This window comes from Labrus bergylta, chromosome 3 (genome assembly GCF_963930695.1).
Source record: "Labrus bergylta chromosome 3, fLabBer1.1, whole genome shotgun sequence".
NCBI classification, from domain to species: domain Eukaryota; kingdom Metazoa; phylum Chordata; class Actinopteri; order Labriformes; family Labridae; genus Labrus; species Labrus bergylta.
In genome coordinates this window covers 27,932,672-27,949,336 of record NC_089197.1, presented here as the reverse complement: position 1 = coordinate 27,949,336, position 16,665 = coordinate 27,932,672, and the positions used below count along the sequence as shown (strand labels likewise).

Below are 16,665 nucleotides of genomic sequence, written 5' to 3'. Positions count from 1 at the left end.
AAGATGGTGGCATTTCTAGACATCATATGCAGTTAGAGAGAGATGAAGGCGTAGAGATTAGATACTTGCAACATGATGAAACCATGTAAGGACAATAAAAGAGAAATTGAGTGATGAAAGATTATGATAACAAACAGGAATGAAGATACAGTGATAAGAGATACGAGAAAAATTGGTGATTCTTAGTGTGATAAAGAGGAAAGAACAATTCAAAGTCAAGATAATCATGTCTATATTTGTGTGTGTGTGTGTGTGTGTGTGTGTGTGTGTGTGTGTGTGTGTGTGTGTGTGTGTGTGTGTGTATGTGTGTGTGTGTGTGTGTTTGTATGTGTGTGTGTATTTATCTCCACCAACACGATGCATTACTACTTAACCCTCGCTGCACAGAAAATGTAGCACAGGACATCAGCATTAGAGAAGTCAAAAGCAAAGATTTCATTTCTAGGAAACTGTACATCCTAAAAGCTGCTGCACTCAGTAAGACATTTTGACTGCCTGACCTTTGTCACATGTCAGCCCATATGCCCCCCGCCCCTTTTTAGCTGTCATCCTCTCTGTGCTGGATGGTTAAATCTAAAAAGACTTTTAATGTCAAAATTTGACAAAAATCTCCCACATTAAGCAGGCTTGTCAGATAAGCGCCATGTTCTCAGGCTGTGAGCACAGAATAGATTAGAAATAAATAGAAGTAAACAGTTACCCTTGTCCCAGTGTGTTGTGCTGGGGCAGCACACTGCAGCATTCTGCAGTCAGTCCCATTGGGCTTACAGAGTTTCCACTGCACTCCATCGGCTGTATTGATAATCTGATCCATGTCACCCCAGCTCTCCTTCACCCATCCTTACAGCTTTCCATACCTCCTCTTCTTCAGAAAAAAATCCTGGGCTGTTCCATAACTACAAAAAGTTTTGGTTTTGCATGGATTCATCAGTTGGATTTTTCAGTGTGAGCAAAATGCCAACAAAAAGTCACACATTTTTTTTTTTTTTTTTTTACTTCTTTACTGCTATTTGCAAAACTTTCAGATAGAGAGAGAAAAATCACAAAAAAACACAAAGCTCAAGGTGCTTAATGGAAATAGACTGTGACATTGACCTATTGTAGAAGTGCTTCCAGCTATTGCTTCTCTAAAATATATTCATGACTCAGAATGAGGAAGTTGGTTTGTTCTGGCATGCTTTACATTCTTGTTTGCTGACTCTTGCATGTATTTTACATAAATGAAAGGTGATTCACTTTGCAGTATGAGAAGATTGTGGACATTTCCATGTTTAAGTCAATCAGCATTGCGCTTAGACAAATATGTTGGTGTACCTGAAAAGTATCATAGTTTAAAGCTTTATCAAGCACAGAAAGCAGTGTGGTAAAACGACTATTATTACCCTTGGCTTGTTGCCTTAAAGCAGGGGGATGTCTGAAGGTAACTGGGCAGCGACTAAATGTTTGGCAAAAGTGATCTGGTGGTTGACATCTTTAGCTATGGTAAGCTTTGGATATTTTTTTTACAAAGGAGCATTAAGCCTATAAAACACTGCAAATCTACTGCAAAGTATTGTATTATCTGCAAGTGAAAAGGTGAAAATCCTCTGCAAAACCAAAAACCTTCAGGGCACTAAGTCACGAGGAGTGCATACTCCAGTTATCCTAAAATGTTTACCAAAAAAGGTAGCATAACTCCAACTTCATAAATGGCATCCCAGCTACAAGCCAGACGTCACTGTGGCCCTGAAGAGCATGGAAAAGCACTGAATTTGGACCTGTGTTTTCACAGATTCTAATCATCTTAACCTATAAAGGAACATAGTGATTAAAGTGTGTGATAGGCAACTGTAGTGCATGCTTAACTATATTGTAAGATTTAAATAGGGAAGTTTTCTTAAGGATACAACTCAAACTGTCAGGAGGATCAAAAGCATATCGTTAAGTTTGTCCATATTGAGCAATATAAATACAATTTTGGCTTTTTTTTTTACATCCTTCACCAAAAGTTAAGTGCTGTTCACATTCATACAAGCACTGCTATGTAAGAGTAGATGTGATAGTTTTCAGCTTATTTCAGAGGCAGAATCCTTCGTCTGCATTCCTAAGTTCACCTCAGAAAGAAGAAAAAAGGACACACAGCAGTTAAGCAGCTCGTGAAGAGAACCATGTTTTTCTTTTCACGAGGGGAAAAAAAAAAACCTCACTGTGAAGTTTGTATTGGCCTCCAGGTTTCAACAGACACACAAAATATTCCAGAACTCTTCTGGCTGCTGTGTGATTATTTATTGATGTACTCCAGTTTAGCGTAAATGTCCTCCTAATGCTCTCTGTATTCATCCTTCAGAGAAACAATAGGCTAACAAATTTGCGCCGACAACATTTTAATACATTTCTTGATAAACACACTCACCACAAAGCCGACCGCACAGACTCTTTAAAAACATTAGAGCTTCATATTTTATTAATGTAGTTGAGCTGTTTCATAGTTCAGGATCTTTTATCTGTCTCTTTGCTTTCCAGCTTTGGGAGAGAGCGGCTCGTGTCCCACATTCGGAGGGCTCTACTTAAGATCATAAGAATATGATGTATGAGTTCTGATTGGCCGTGGATTTTTCCAGCTTTCTTCGGTACTACCAGGAAAGAACTACTATCCTGTGCATTATTTTTTAATGCAAAGGCCATTTTGTTTCGAAACTTTAATCCATGGCGGCTCTGACTGGGATGATGTAGACTCTCTATCTCTTTCTCTCCCCTCACCTCTGTCAAAAGAAGGAGGATCCAATTTGGCCATGTGAGGCCAGGCCAATAAATATCTGCTTTACTGAGAATGAGTCTGATTGAGGATTTATCCAATCCTTTATCAAGACTGATTGTTTACCTTTGCCAGAGCGTGATTGGATGGAAAAGAGAGCTCTTGCCCTGATCCATACGGAGGAGAGAGGAATCTAATCATTTCTCTCTCTGTCTCTCCTTCTTTGTCTATCTCTCTTTCTTCATCTCTTTGTTGCAGTCTTTCCCCCTCATACGGTCTCTTTCTGTACCAGCTCTTCTCTGTCTTTATACTTTCCCTTCTCTTCACATGTCTTTTCACTTTGTTCTCCCTGCGATTCTTTCATCCTTGTCTTATTTCCTCTTCTCCAAACTGATCTTTTCATCATTCCCTTCTCGTTGTAGATCGCCTATATGTTTTTATTTCTCTATTTCTTTAAGGCCATATCACGTCTTTATCTTCTCCAAACTTCAGACCCACTGTAACAAGCCCTACATCAAGTCAGAAACCGTTAAGCCACCTGAATGAGCTGCTTACTGTAGGAAAAGTGGATGTATGTGCATGTTTCTGCAGAAAGAAACATAGCAGCTGGAACTGTCTATCTTTCTCTTCTCAAACATGACCGTAAACTAGTTGAAAAAATTTAAAGAATAGTAGTTTTAAGTTCGGCGCCTGTAGGCCAGCTGAGGCAATGTTATGCAAAGATTTCATTCTTCTTCTTGAATGGGTTGCCTCATTAACAAGGCCCAGGACTCCTGCTGACAGTGACACTTAACCCTCCCTTTGGACACTTTGGGCTTCATTAATAACTATAACATTTAAAATAAAATTTTAATCCAAACTGTTTGGATTCATTAACAACTGTTCTTATCAGATTTATTCTTCATTTCTATTTCACATCAAAATCAAGTATCAAACTTTTATAGTTTCATTTTATTTTCTGTCATTCTTATGCACCAAAAGACAAAGGCTAATTTCTAAATGGTGAGAAACCCTTATTCTCATTCTACATTGTCTTCCTGTCAAGCACAGAGATTATTCCTCTGAATATTTTAAGACTCCTCAAAGAAAAACAGCAAGAAGAAGAGTCACACAAGAAAAAGCCAGTGTTAGGGGTCACCTAGAAGGTGCTTGTCGCATCGCTTAAGTTAACTCCAGGGACAGCGGGGCTTTTAGTTAACAAAGCACTGTAGTCCCACTCACAAAGCCTTACTTGTTAGGCACACACATACAGTATGCACACACACCCACACACACTCTCACACACATTCTCTCACACACACTCTCATGGCTTCTTCAAGAACACAATAGGAGAGTAAATGGTTTTTCTGAAAGTGATTCCTACCTCCTTATTATTTATTCATGGGTCTGCTGGTCATTGCAACCTTGAGACCGCTTGTGTGCGCGCGCGTGTGTGTGTGTGTGTATGATGAATTCTATAAGAGAGGAAAAAGGTAGAGAGAGCCATAGAAGGGGAAGAAGGGGAAGAAGAAAGAAGCTGGGAGGAGGGGAGGAGAGGGCTGCGGTCTGGAATATGGGTTTTGGATTTCCGTCCTTGAGGGGTGAGTGGAAGGCGATCGATAGTGAGGCTGAAAGCAAGGCTGATCGGGTGGCAGCACGAGGCTGCACAGGCACTCAGCAGGAACACGACCTAGACGCAAACAAGGTCACTGCCTGACCCCTAACTGGATGGGAGGATATAAAGAAAAAGGAAGAAAAGAGTAGAAAAAGAAAATCTCGAAGGATAGAAAAAGGATTTGGGGGTCTTGATTGGCAGTCGCAAAGACGAGGTTGTCAGATTCCTTTTTTTCATTTTTACTGGTTTTCTATGGGAATTATCAAACATGGCAGCAAGATATAGGATGTAGATTGGGAAGGTGCATGATAAAACAGACAAGATCGGGATATAGGAAAACAGGAAGAGCATGAAGCATCTGCAGACATGAGAATCTTAAAATCTTTAAAACACATTTCCACATGCAAAAGAAGACAATGAAACAGATCTTGACTCTATGAAATTTTAAATTCAACCAACCTTAAACAGAGACACTGTGTTAGTCCCACAACCTTACGCTCAAGGTAATGAAATTAGTGTGCTTTAGAGTATGAATGGTGAAACAAAGAACAGAACAATTGACAGATAGAATTATTGAAACAGCATAAAAAGTTGTTAAAATTTAGCAGCTAAATTGTGTCCGCAATACGTCTGAGCAGTGATGTCAATAAACTGTCACTGAAATGGATAAAACTTTTTCCACTTTCTGTGCCGTGCTTTAAGTAGATGAGATTTCTGCTTTGCCCCTGACTTAATGAAGAAGTGTTTGCATAAACTATGCAGGCTTATGAACCTTTTCACTGCAATCACTTATCTAACTCTTGATGAATACAACATTAAACTGAAGCTTCTATGCTGCGTCCTTGTATCCCTTTAGTCCACACTTCATTGTAGAAGAGAAATCTAGAAATAACACAAGACGAGATGCCTCTATGAGTGAGACTTTGCGTCAGTGTCCTTGACTACTTGAGGTGAGAGCATTCAGATTAGATATCTAAGCATAAATGAAAAAAAATATATAGCAGGTGATAAGTCTTGGAGTCCTCTATACCTCGTCTGTATGTTTGAGTATCTCTAACGTGTCTGCTGCCATGGTAACGCACTGTACTGTGCAGACAAGCCCCCCTCTGAGGCCAAAAGTAATAAAGACCATGTCTGTAGGTTCGAATGTCTGTCCTCTTTAAGTAATGAAGTTGTGGGACAACGTAGATTGCCTATACTGAGAAATGGCAAAGTGATAAAAGAAGGTTATTTCTTGGCATTATAACTTTCTTACACCTAAACAAAGTAAGCAGCTCTGAGGGGACCTACTTGATCTGGCAGGTGAACATAGTTAAGTCCACTTAAGCTTAAAAATGTACAGTTTCCTAAGTAATTAAAGGATACTTTATTGATACTGGCTGTTGTTGTGTTTTCAGTTTAGGTTTTGAATACTCTTTCAAAATGAGCTGATTGTGCAAAACCTTTGTTTGTGTTATCAGAATTTCAGTTTCACCTGAGAAACCGTTGTTTAGTTATACTAAGTGGTGAAGGGGTCCCCCTGGGGTTGCATTCGGGACCTTGATTTTTGTGCCATCTGATTCAAATGTAGATGTAAATGTTCTTAAATAAATTGTAAAATATAAGGAACCACCTGTATATTTTAGGATTACTGTCAAAACCAATCCATTAGTATGTTAATGTAATTGGATGGAGACAGGTATGAAGGTGGATAATTCAGCAAAGGAATGGGTTATACACAAAAGTTTTTGGTATAGGCATGAAGAATGTAAACACTACAGAAGCTCAGAAATATATATTTTTTTTATTCAAGGCAGTGTATTGTGGCTTATTGAAGCTATGTCTCTGTCTCTTCTGTCAGATGAACCTTTAGAGATATTCTAGAAAATATATCAGTCAGGTGTTTTCCTCAATTTCCCTCATTCCTATTTTATTTTCATTTCTCAACATTCTGGTATCATCATACCACTCAGCAATGACATCATCTGCTCCACACACACTCATACACAAACACACAAACACACGTACAAAACTGTTGGAGCTCAGATTTCGCTTGTGCCATTACATGCTTGTGCTAATCATCCATTACTCATTACAACTAACACATCCAATAGGGCAGAGCGTATACGGTGGCGGCTGACACTGCTGCTGACGGTTGTCGACACACACAAGCTTTTGGAGAGAGCCGCTTATGTCAGCTCAAACTGTCTGCCCCGGTTTGATCTGCTCTGAGTCAAGACATCTGATGGTCAAGGAATATTTGAGTGAGCTCTTGAAGTTACGCCATAAGGTTTGAAGTATTGCTTTTTTTTAATCAAATGGAAAAAAAAAACTAGTAGTGAGTTCATTTTCTTTATGAGCCTAACAATCAAATGTCCTTTGGGAAAATAAGCATATTCAGCTTCAGTGTCTCAGCTTTCCTTCAAACAAACACAAATTGTGCACCAACATTCTGACCTCGTGAACCCAGAAGCTAAATGTACAGTTTAGTATCATTTCAAAGACCATGATGTTATCCTATATATATGCTGATGATTCCTCTCTTTCCTGTAATTCCATCACAGCCACAGTCTCACATTACAGAGGCAGAAAAAGCGATAAAGGCATACATATTGTATGACAAGGTTAGGGGGGTGGGGGGGGTGGCGTGTTCAATATCAATGCGTCAGGTTTATTGAGCTTTTTGCTGTGTGCTCCTGGCTCTTAAGAGTGGAAGGTGTTTCGAACCAGCAGTGAAAAACAGACTGGAGACAACTGTTGCTGAGATTTATTCACACACAGCCACAATGTAGCATGACGTGTGATAATGTGTCATTGTTAATGCGAAATGGAATCATATTGGCAATCATTTAGTCATGATGTTTTCCTGTTAATGAGCTAGACCATTCATTAGACATAAAACAAGCAGTGGTTATTATACAGAAATTATATCAAAATCAATTAACCGCCAAAAAACCTAATCTAATCTAAAATAATATAAGTATATAATCTTTTTTTAAAATCTTATTATACATTTAAATGGGCTCAGTTACTTCGCGCCTTGTTGTTCTCACCTCTTCTTTTGTTAGTTTTTAGATCAAATTTGTGTGGCCCTTTTTATACAACAAAACTAAATCACTTTTCAGATTGAACAAAAGTAAAGAAAACTCCCTGTTCCCACACTCTTTGCTCTCATCGTCTTGTGCCTGATGCTATGAATCAGCGAAGTCAGTAGTACTTGAAAATCAATGATATATACTTACTCTAGTCTCTTTTAACCATCCATTTACTCTTCCTCTCGTCTCAGCTTTATCATTTCTAGCCCTTCATCCGTCATTACAGTGACAGATAATTAGAATGAATATCTCCGGCCAGGTTTACTCAGTCTTACACTGTATGTCATCCACACCTTGTCACTTTAAGTCACTCCATTTATCCGTTGTTTGTAAAGTGGGAGCAATTACCTCGCAGGTTCTGTTCAAGCTGCTATAATCTACCTGCTCTTCTCCCTTTTTTTGTCATTTTCTGCCTGTTTTCTTCCCTCCTCTTCAACACTTCCCTCAGACACTTCATCCTGTGTGTGTGCATATATGTGTGTGTTTGTGTATGTCTTAGTGATTCTGTGTGTGTGTGTGGGTCCACGTCCGTGCCAAGTAGTATTCCCCGATAACAGGATTACCATCTTAAGCCTATTCTCGGTAAGTGAGCCAGTTGGATGGATAAAGCACTGTATCGTCGACTCTGCTGGCGTTACATCAAGAAAAGAGTTAGAAAAATTGCAAAAGGCAGGCAGAAAGCGAGCTCTTGGTGTGTTTCTGAGAGGGAATATAAAGGATTCACACTCTGTAACACCCCAGGAAGAAGCAGCAGTGGAGAGGAGGGTAAGCCTTTGCAAGCTAAGCATTGCTTACAGTGATGTCAAACAAGGAAGGATTTAACTTTTCACTCAAAGGTTTTACTCCGTGTTTGATGGTTACTTACATCGAATGTGAACGCTGCAGAGACAGTCCACAATAAAGGAGATGAAGGGGTTACAGTTTATCGTGAGAATAGGTGGATTGTCATGAATCAATTAAAGGGTTGAACCTAATGAAGAAAAAGGAATGTATGAGCATTAACAGCTTCTAACAGGACTTATATGTAGAAATGCAGTGAAGAGGACAGGGCCATAAAACCATGTGTTGTAATCAACAAATCATTAGTTCTTAACAAACATGTGATTGATAAATGCGACATGAAATTAATGAATTAACAGTTAATTAAGCTGGCAGATGAACTATACTTACTTTTGTTTTTAGGGTGGCACAGTTGTTGAAGCGCACGCCCCATGTATGGAGGCTGTGGTCCTCCAAGCGGGCGGCCTGGGTTCGAATCCGACCTGTGGCTCCTTTATCGCATGCCATTCCCCACTCTCTCACTCCCTGATTTCCGACTCTATCCGCTGTCCTATCTCTCCAATAAAGGCACAAAAGCCCAAAAAACAAGCAGAGATTATATTTTGTCATCAACGTTGTAAACATGACATGTTTCTAACATGACACCATTCTAAAGAATGGCAGTGCATCTGTCCTTTTAGAACAGCGTTATAATAGAGTTGTGTTGTGTTTTGTCTTGCTCTTTAACCTTATGGCTGACAAGGATCAAAGACTCTATAAATAATAGACGAATATCACATTACCCACTGTTTTTTAACTATAGCTTCATAAAGCCTCCAGTTGTGAATCTTGGGCTTCACCATGTTTGTTTACTAAAGGAAGTAGTGAAAAAAAAAAGACGGTAGTGACTATAATTGGACAAGAGGGTGAAGCTGGAGAAGAGCGAGGGTTTTGCAGAACCCAAGTTATCAAGGCTAAGCAGTCATCCAATTGTCAGCTGAATAATATTTCACATTCAGATCCGATTTGTCTGTTTCTAGTTTGTGACAGCTATACTGTGATTACACATGAACACAACCTCTTTTATTCTGGGCTAAACGGTTATTTAATTTTAAGGCCATTGGTGTGAAGTGGTGACAGTTTGCAGATTAGACAGCAGGGCTAACGGCTCTGACGGTCATTGGACCATGTCTGCTGGATCCTGTTGCTGTCACTGTGAGGGGTGAAGTGAGAGGCTCACAGACAGGAGAGGGAGGGGAACTGCGTGCTTGTATGTTTGTGTGTGTATTTGTGAAGGAGAGGGCAAGCTGGATGAGAGGCGTTAAACAACAACTGGTAGACATAGAAGGGAAAGAGAAACACAGAGGGGGAGATACCGGCAGGCACACTGACAGAGACATGCTTGTATACAACAACGAGAGGAGGCAGAGAGTTATCTAGACAGACAGCTGCACACCACTGACCTGTCAGTGTGTTTGACACACTTTAGCCCTCTTCGCATCAACTAAAGAAAGTCACACCTTGTTTTCTTTGCTCTTTACTCTCTTTCGGTACCCATCAGTTTTAAAAAAGTGTTTTTCTTTCTTTCTTTCTTTCTTCTTTGTTGATGATTAGCCATAATGTAGCTTTGCCTGATTTGTCTCCAAGCATAAAAAGCTGTGTTTCTGAGGACTACATTGAACTTTGAAGCTGGAATCTGTTGCACAGTTTATCCGGCTCACACAGCAAAATTCAATTCACCCCATAACAAGTGCCCTTCAATAAATCCTACATTATGAAGCTCATAATGCTCACTTTTTGTGGACAGTATGTCAGAGAGGTGGTGATTATATCTGTTTGCAGGCAGGGCTTCAGAGGGTGTATACAATGTTTTGTCCACTCTGAGGAAAAAAAAAATCTTTATAAGCTTCATAAAGTTATTGTTTATTGCAGGACTGTTGTATTGGATTGTCGTAGTTTTAGAAAGGTGTATGAAGCTGGGTGTTTGTTAAAACACCTGTCTTTATGTGGCTGGAGATTCTGTGAGATTCTGCTAAGAAAATGTTGACTTGCTTTTCAGGTCGCAATGTGGATGAGGATGTCAATAAAGTCTGTTTATTTCAGTTACAGAAACAGTAAGAGTCCACAGTATGTTTCATAACAACTCATCTCTGCTGCAGTGTGACAAGCTGCTGCAGAGGACTGCCGCTAAATGTACAGAAGAGATGTTGTCTTCACTGAAGTTTTTTCAAATTGAAACTTCGAGGACGAAGGGACTGAATAACACCTCGTGAAACTTTAAATTGTATTTGAAATGAAGCCAATATCTGAATAAAGAGGGTTTACCTCTACATTATTCCTTTCAATTATCACAAAAATACAAAGAAAACTTTTCTTTTTCATTTCAACTAGACAACTAGAAATTAAAAGCACAGTGTATAAATTCCACCACCAGGGGGCTCTCAATCAAAACAAGAACAAAAGATGACGTTGAGGCTGCCAGGGAATCGTAGGAGTGATTCTCTAAGCTACTCCCCTCCCACCCCGGATGAAAACGAAGTCCGAGTTGACCGTAGTGAAGATGAACGGGTGAATCAGACCTGAGGAAGAGAATATGTTTACCAACGATGTATCCAAGAATAATTTACGTTTTTTTTGTCAGCAGCACACACAGCAACAGTACGGCAGCTTTCAGTAGCGATGTCCGCTTCGTTATGCAGTGGTCTTTGACGCAACATCCGGTGTTTCCACGGCAACGATAAACACGTGTCTGCATGGTGGCTCTGTCATGGGGCATGGCCACCATAAGACAAGTCCTGTAACAACTATAAAATGCCGGATTTATAAGGCTTACATAGCTATTTGAAATATTTGAAGTAATGTAAGTACTCGACAACCAAAAATATATAACATGGGTTCCGTTATTAATTTATGTGGATATTTTAGTGTAAAAATTCAACATATTGTACAGAAACCTCCATGAGTTGATGGGAGGCAAATGTTGTGTAAAATTACTGTAAATGATGATCAAACAGCATGTGATCACTAATGGAACATACTCGGCCACTTGTCTTTGGTCAGGTTCTTAAATAACCAAAGCCTAATACCAATAAAGCCTGATAGCACCCTCTCTCTAACTTCCTATAGAAAACCAACATAAAATAGTCCCGTACTTCCCTCCTGCTATACTCTTAAAAGACAGTTCCTCTTTCCTCTGCACTGTTTCTGTTCTCCTGTTGAAACATCTGTGTCCTAGACAGCATACAGCTCCCGACTGAATACAGAAACAGCGAACAAAACCTGCTGCATTTCATGTCGAGCTGGATCCCAGGGGAGTCAAACGCTTCCCTTCCACGTAAGAGACTTCTCACCAAATGTAAGAGTGATTATTACAAAAGCGTCTGACTCAACAAATGCATCTTCATCTCTCAGCATGTGTGGGGCACAGAGCGTAGAGGAAATGTGTGGTGGTTCTTTTTTTCTGTGTGTGAGTAAATGGATGTGCAAGATTTGATGACTAGTGAGTGTTTTGCTGTCTTGTACTTTGTAAAGAAATAAAAGGCAGGGAAGAGAAAAGTGCCTAGACTGAGATAAGATGATGGGAGAGAAAGAGGACTAACAGAGATATCTATGCCAATTCATCCAGACCTAAGGGGAAAAAATAGACCAGTATCACACATCTATTGAAAGGAGAGGGGAGAAAAGTCGTGGAGGGAGAGCGTAAAGGTCAAAGAAAGAATGCAAGTGAAGCTGCCGGTGTCACAGGCAGATATAGACTCATCTCCTGCCTGCCTGTCATCTGCATCGCACACAATATACCCTTTATTCGCAATATCACGTCTCTCCATTTCACTTCATTTGCCTCCCTGGTGTAGCGTCTCCCTGTGTGATCCACTTTTTCTCTCCCCCATCACACAGCTGCCAGCGATACTGTATATAAAATTTGCTCTCGTTCGCACTCACTGGAAAAAAAACCCCCATATCTCACTTACACATAAAGTCTTTTTATACCTCACACATACCCTCGCCTTACCTATTGTATTCCTTACTGACTCACAAAGTTTTTTTTTCTTTCGTCACACTTTCTTTCTCTTCAACTTGCGTAGTTTTCTTATGCTTTTCACCTCAGGATCTCCTTATATAACAATACTGGCAGCAGCATTATTGTAAGCTCGTGTGCCTCTTCCGTCCCCATTGACTTTCTGTAATCTTTTGAGTATAATACATCATCCTGGTTTTATGCTTAACCCATATTTTCCGCCTCAACTCCCCCCCCCAAAATAAAAAATCATGTCATCATGTGCTTACAAAGTAGCACACATCAGCAAGCAAACGGTAGCTGCTTACAACTGAAATATGTATTTATTTTACTTTCCATTTTTAACAAAACACCATCCAAAACATTGCTGTTTTAAATTCTTATAATTTAACCAGTCAGTTTTTTCAAACTTTAATCCCACGAATTACTTACGCACAAAATGTCTGTAATTTGTAAGATTTCACTCATCTTTTAATCCTTGAATAGAAAGGATAAAAGCAGGGGAACAGAAATGCACACTTAATGATCTCTGTGACTGTCTGTCACACAAAGGCCACACATATACACACAAAAACACGATACACAAACGCGGACACAGGAAACACACACACGCATGCAAACACGAGTCACCAAACCGTGGAGGGACAGGGTTCGGTTCATTGCTCACCTTGGCTTGGTTTGATCAATGGCAGTCAGCCTCTCGAAAATCCCTCCCTCAAACAGAGCTGAATAAACAGGCAGAAAGCATTTACACAGGCTCACATAATCTGCTAATCCATATAACCTGCTTTCTAACCCCCCCCCCCCCACACACACACACACACACACACACACACACACACACACACACACAGCATCATACAGTGGTTATGTCCAACAATACTGTGTACTTATCCAGGAACACAAGCAGAGGACTGGATATGAAGGCAGAAAATGACTACACATTATTCTATTCACATAAATTTGCATGCACACACACACACACACAGGCATGCCCACACACACAGTATCAGTGACTTTAAGCCATTATCCTGTCTGACCTCCTCGACAGGATATGGTTGATAGTCTTGTCGATGTTGATAACAGACACACGGGTTAATAGGGATTAATGGACTGTACACACACTGTTGCACAAACACATACACAAGAGAGCATGAATAACACTCCAGAGCTGATGCGTTTACAGGCTTTCATGTATCTCTGAAGTGTGTGTGTGTGTATGTTTGTGTGTCTGATTAACCAAGTGAAAATATCATGTTGCCGTTGGCCCGGCAGCATTCCCACAGTTTGAAGGGATAATTGAAGCGTGAAAAAGCCATATAGAGTTTGTCAAGTCTTAATGGTCTGAGTTTAGTATCTTGGCCACCATGAGTACCAGGCTTAGTGTCACCAATTTCAACTATTTGAAGCAGACACAGATTTTATCACAAAATACGTAACTTCATTTATAGTGTTGACAATTTGATGACCTTCCCAGTTAATAATTTTCTTTTGACCTGAAATATCACCAATAAAAAAAGAAAGACCAGGAGTCCAATTTAATAGATGCATGCAATAATAAGACAATCCTTTTTTTTTGGAAATAATATTTAGCAAGTATCAGAAGTCATCAGAAGTAGCTAATAAACTCTGATTATAAAGAAACTAAATACAATTCCAATGCACTGTATTAACCAAGTCCTGCTGTCATTTTTCCAGTGTGGACCTTCAAGTTTAACAGCTTACACCTTTGTGTAGTGATGTAAAAATATACTCCAGGTTGTGTCAGTACACAATGAGATCACTGGTGTGGTAACAGTGGAAGAATGATGAGTCAATATATTTTTGCTTGGTTTGGACAGAATGTTACTATTTCTTGTTGACAAGGTTATCAAGCCACAGAAAACTGAGGTTTAAAGTCCAAATTGGGCTTAAATGTTCCAAATCTCAGATACAAGAGTAACAATGGTTTGACAATCAGCTGGAGCCTCATTCCCCTTTGGTATCCATAAAGCCATGTTATGTTGATCAATCCAAGGTCCATATAACTGGAATTGAACTTGATTTTTTGTTGCAGTTCTATACCCTCGCAGGGCTTCTTGGGGGTGGGGGGCATGAGAGTTTGCACATCAAGTCTACATGTGTATTGTGGACCTGGAGAAGGCTTATGATTGTGTCTTATGGGGGTTATGTGTGGAGTATTGAAGGACTATAGTAGGGCTGTTGCAGCGTGCCATCAGGTCCATATATAACCAAAGTGAGAGCTATGTTAGCGTTCTCAGCACAAAGTCAGACAAGTTCCTTGTGTGTTTTGGCGCACTATTTGTGATTTTCATGGAGAGGATCTCAAGTCGCAGCCAGGGGAGGAGGCTTTCCGGATTGGAGACTTAAGAATTTCATCTCTGCTCTTTGCAGATGATGTTGTTTTATTGGGCCGGTTTGCAGCCGAGTGTGAAGCAGTCAGGAGGTGGGTCAGCATCTCCAAGTCCGAGGCCATGGTTCTCTACCAGAAGTGAAGGAGTTCAAGTATCTCTGGGTTTTGTTCACGATTGAGAGTAAAATGTGTTGTAGACCGTCATGGTCAAGACCCTATGGCTAACAAACCCAGTTGTTCACATACCAAAATAAGGGGAACATTTATGCATTTCCTGATTTTAAAAAAAAATAAGCATACAAAGGGGAGGACATCATACACAAATACTTAAACTTACTTAAAGTCACTCTGATCCCCTCATTGTCAGAGCACTTGGTTTGGTGCTTAACGTGAACATAGTTTCAAAAGCAGGCTCCACCCACTGCCCTTTGTTTTATCCTATCAGGAGGCATAATTCTACAACCACGTAACTCAAAAGCAGAGTTAGTTCACTTATTTTAAACAACAAAATGACAAAAAGAAACTTATTAAAATATTAAATAAATGGACTTCTCCAGGCAAACAGGACATTTTAAAAGATTCTAATAATCAAATTCTAAATTAAAAAAAATAAGTCTTTTGATTGTCCCAACATTCGACTTTATGTTGCTGTGGCTACATTTCCTCCTTTTTTAAATTGGTTTTAAAACTAATAGTGTCCATGGATATTAAGATTTGCTCGGTTAAAGAGATGTTGGAGTTTGTGTTTATTTGGGTTTTGCCAGTACTGAATGATGGAAGTTTTAAAAAAAATCAAATGTCAAAGTCTTTTTTCACACTTTCTCACTGTTGCCATATTAACTTTTTTTTCATTAAACATTGACTGATTCTATCTTCTGGTACACCGTCTTTTCACCGATGGCACCTTTGTCTATTCAACCCTGTTTCCTGTCCTTTCTCTCTCTAGATACGATGGACGAAGACGGCAGGCAGTGCATCAGACAAGTTCCAGGAAACATCCATCTACAACGAGACTCTGCGCATCGAGGGCATCCAGAGGGTGCAGGGGGGTCGCTACTACTGCAAGGCCGACAACGGGGTTGGGGTGGCTGCCATCAAGTCCATCCGCGTAGATGTGCAGTGTAAGTGGGCAGGGAGAAAGAGGAACAAACACTCCTTCCACTTTTTAGACCACAGCTCTATCACTTCAGCTATTCCCACCGCTAAAGCAGAGTGAGATGGGGAGAGATAGAAAGATTGGAGGGGGGAAAGATGAAAGACAGATTGGATGGATGATTAGATCTCTGGTGGGAATGGCTTCCAGGAGTATCTGAGGACTTGGTAAGGCTGAAAAGCATGGTACAAAGATTGGTTAGGGGATCAATCAAAGGCAAGTGTAGTATTAGAAAAAGTCTTGATTAGATACTCAGTTAAAACAACTATCTCAATTTTAAAGCTCCTTTCCCTTAAGTGTACCTTTGGTTTATTTCCCTGCTGGTGTGTGTGTGTAGTCCACCAGTGAGGGCAATATGAGAAAATACATTTTCAAAATCAGATACTCCTGGAAAAAAGTGAAGTCTGTGGATGTATCAAGAGTTTATAACAGTTAGTCCAGGTGGTACGGGCTCCCTGACCCACTGTTTCTCAACTGACCCTTTGCCTTTATGCTTTAAAAAAGGGGGGGAATTGAAAAAAACAAACACCGGGTATTAGCTTCCTAGACCAAGTCATCCACAATGTTTGTGGATTAAGCTGTTAAGCTATGTCGCCTATTCCAGTGTGACATATCCTATGACAGTATGTTGATAAATAATAGTGATAATGAGATCACCTCTCCTCTTCAGACCTTGCTATAGATCCCTTAAACTGTCCCTGAAGTCCAAGGCTCTATAAGATGTTTTTTTGTTGAGAAGCAGTGTTGTGTTCTAGGGGCCCCGTGCTGCTGCTTGTTTCACTGCCCCACTGTCCCCGTGAGTCAGGGGCCAGGTCATGGCGACAGGTTGACACACATGCAATCCTATATCCACCACATCAATAATATTATACAGTTTCATTTTCATTCCCAGCACCCTGAAATCCTTGTCCTTCTGTATCTGTTTATTGTAGAGATAGCTTCTTCCTTCATCGATTCAATCATTTTAATGGCTGGTTTAT

At 40.0% G+C, this 16,665-nt stretch overlaps 1 protein-coding gene across 3 annotated transcripts in view; it reads left to right on the top strand.

The window, feature by feature from the left end:
• Positions 1-16,665, top strand: part of LOC109996603 (MAM domain-containing glycosylphosphatidylinositol anchor protein 1) — a 175,243-nt gene that overhangs the window by 53,088 nt on the left and 105,490 nt on the right. For all 3 annotated transcript variants that reach the window (XM_065953088.1, XM_065953086.1, XM_020651018.2), the window contains exon 4: positions 15,479-15,653. In XM_065953088.1, coding sequence (XP_065809160.1) covers positions 15,479-15,653 — 175 coding nt within the window. The remainder of the gene's footprint in view (positions 1-15,478; positions 15,654-16,665) is intronic.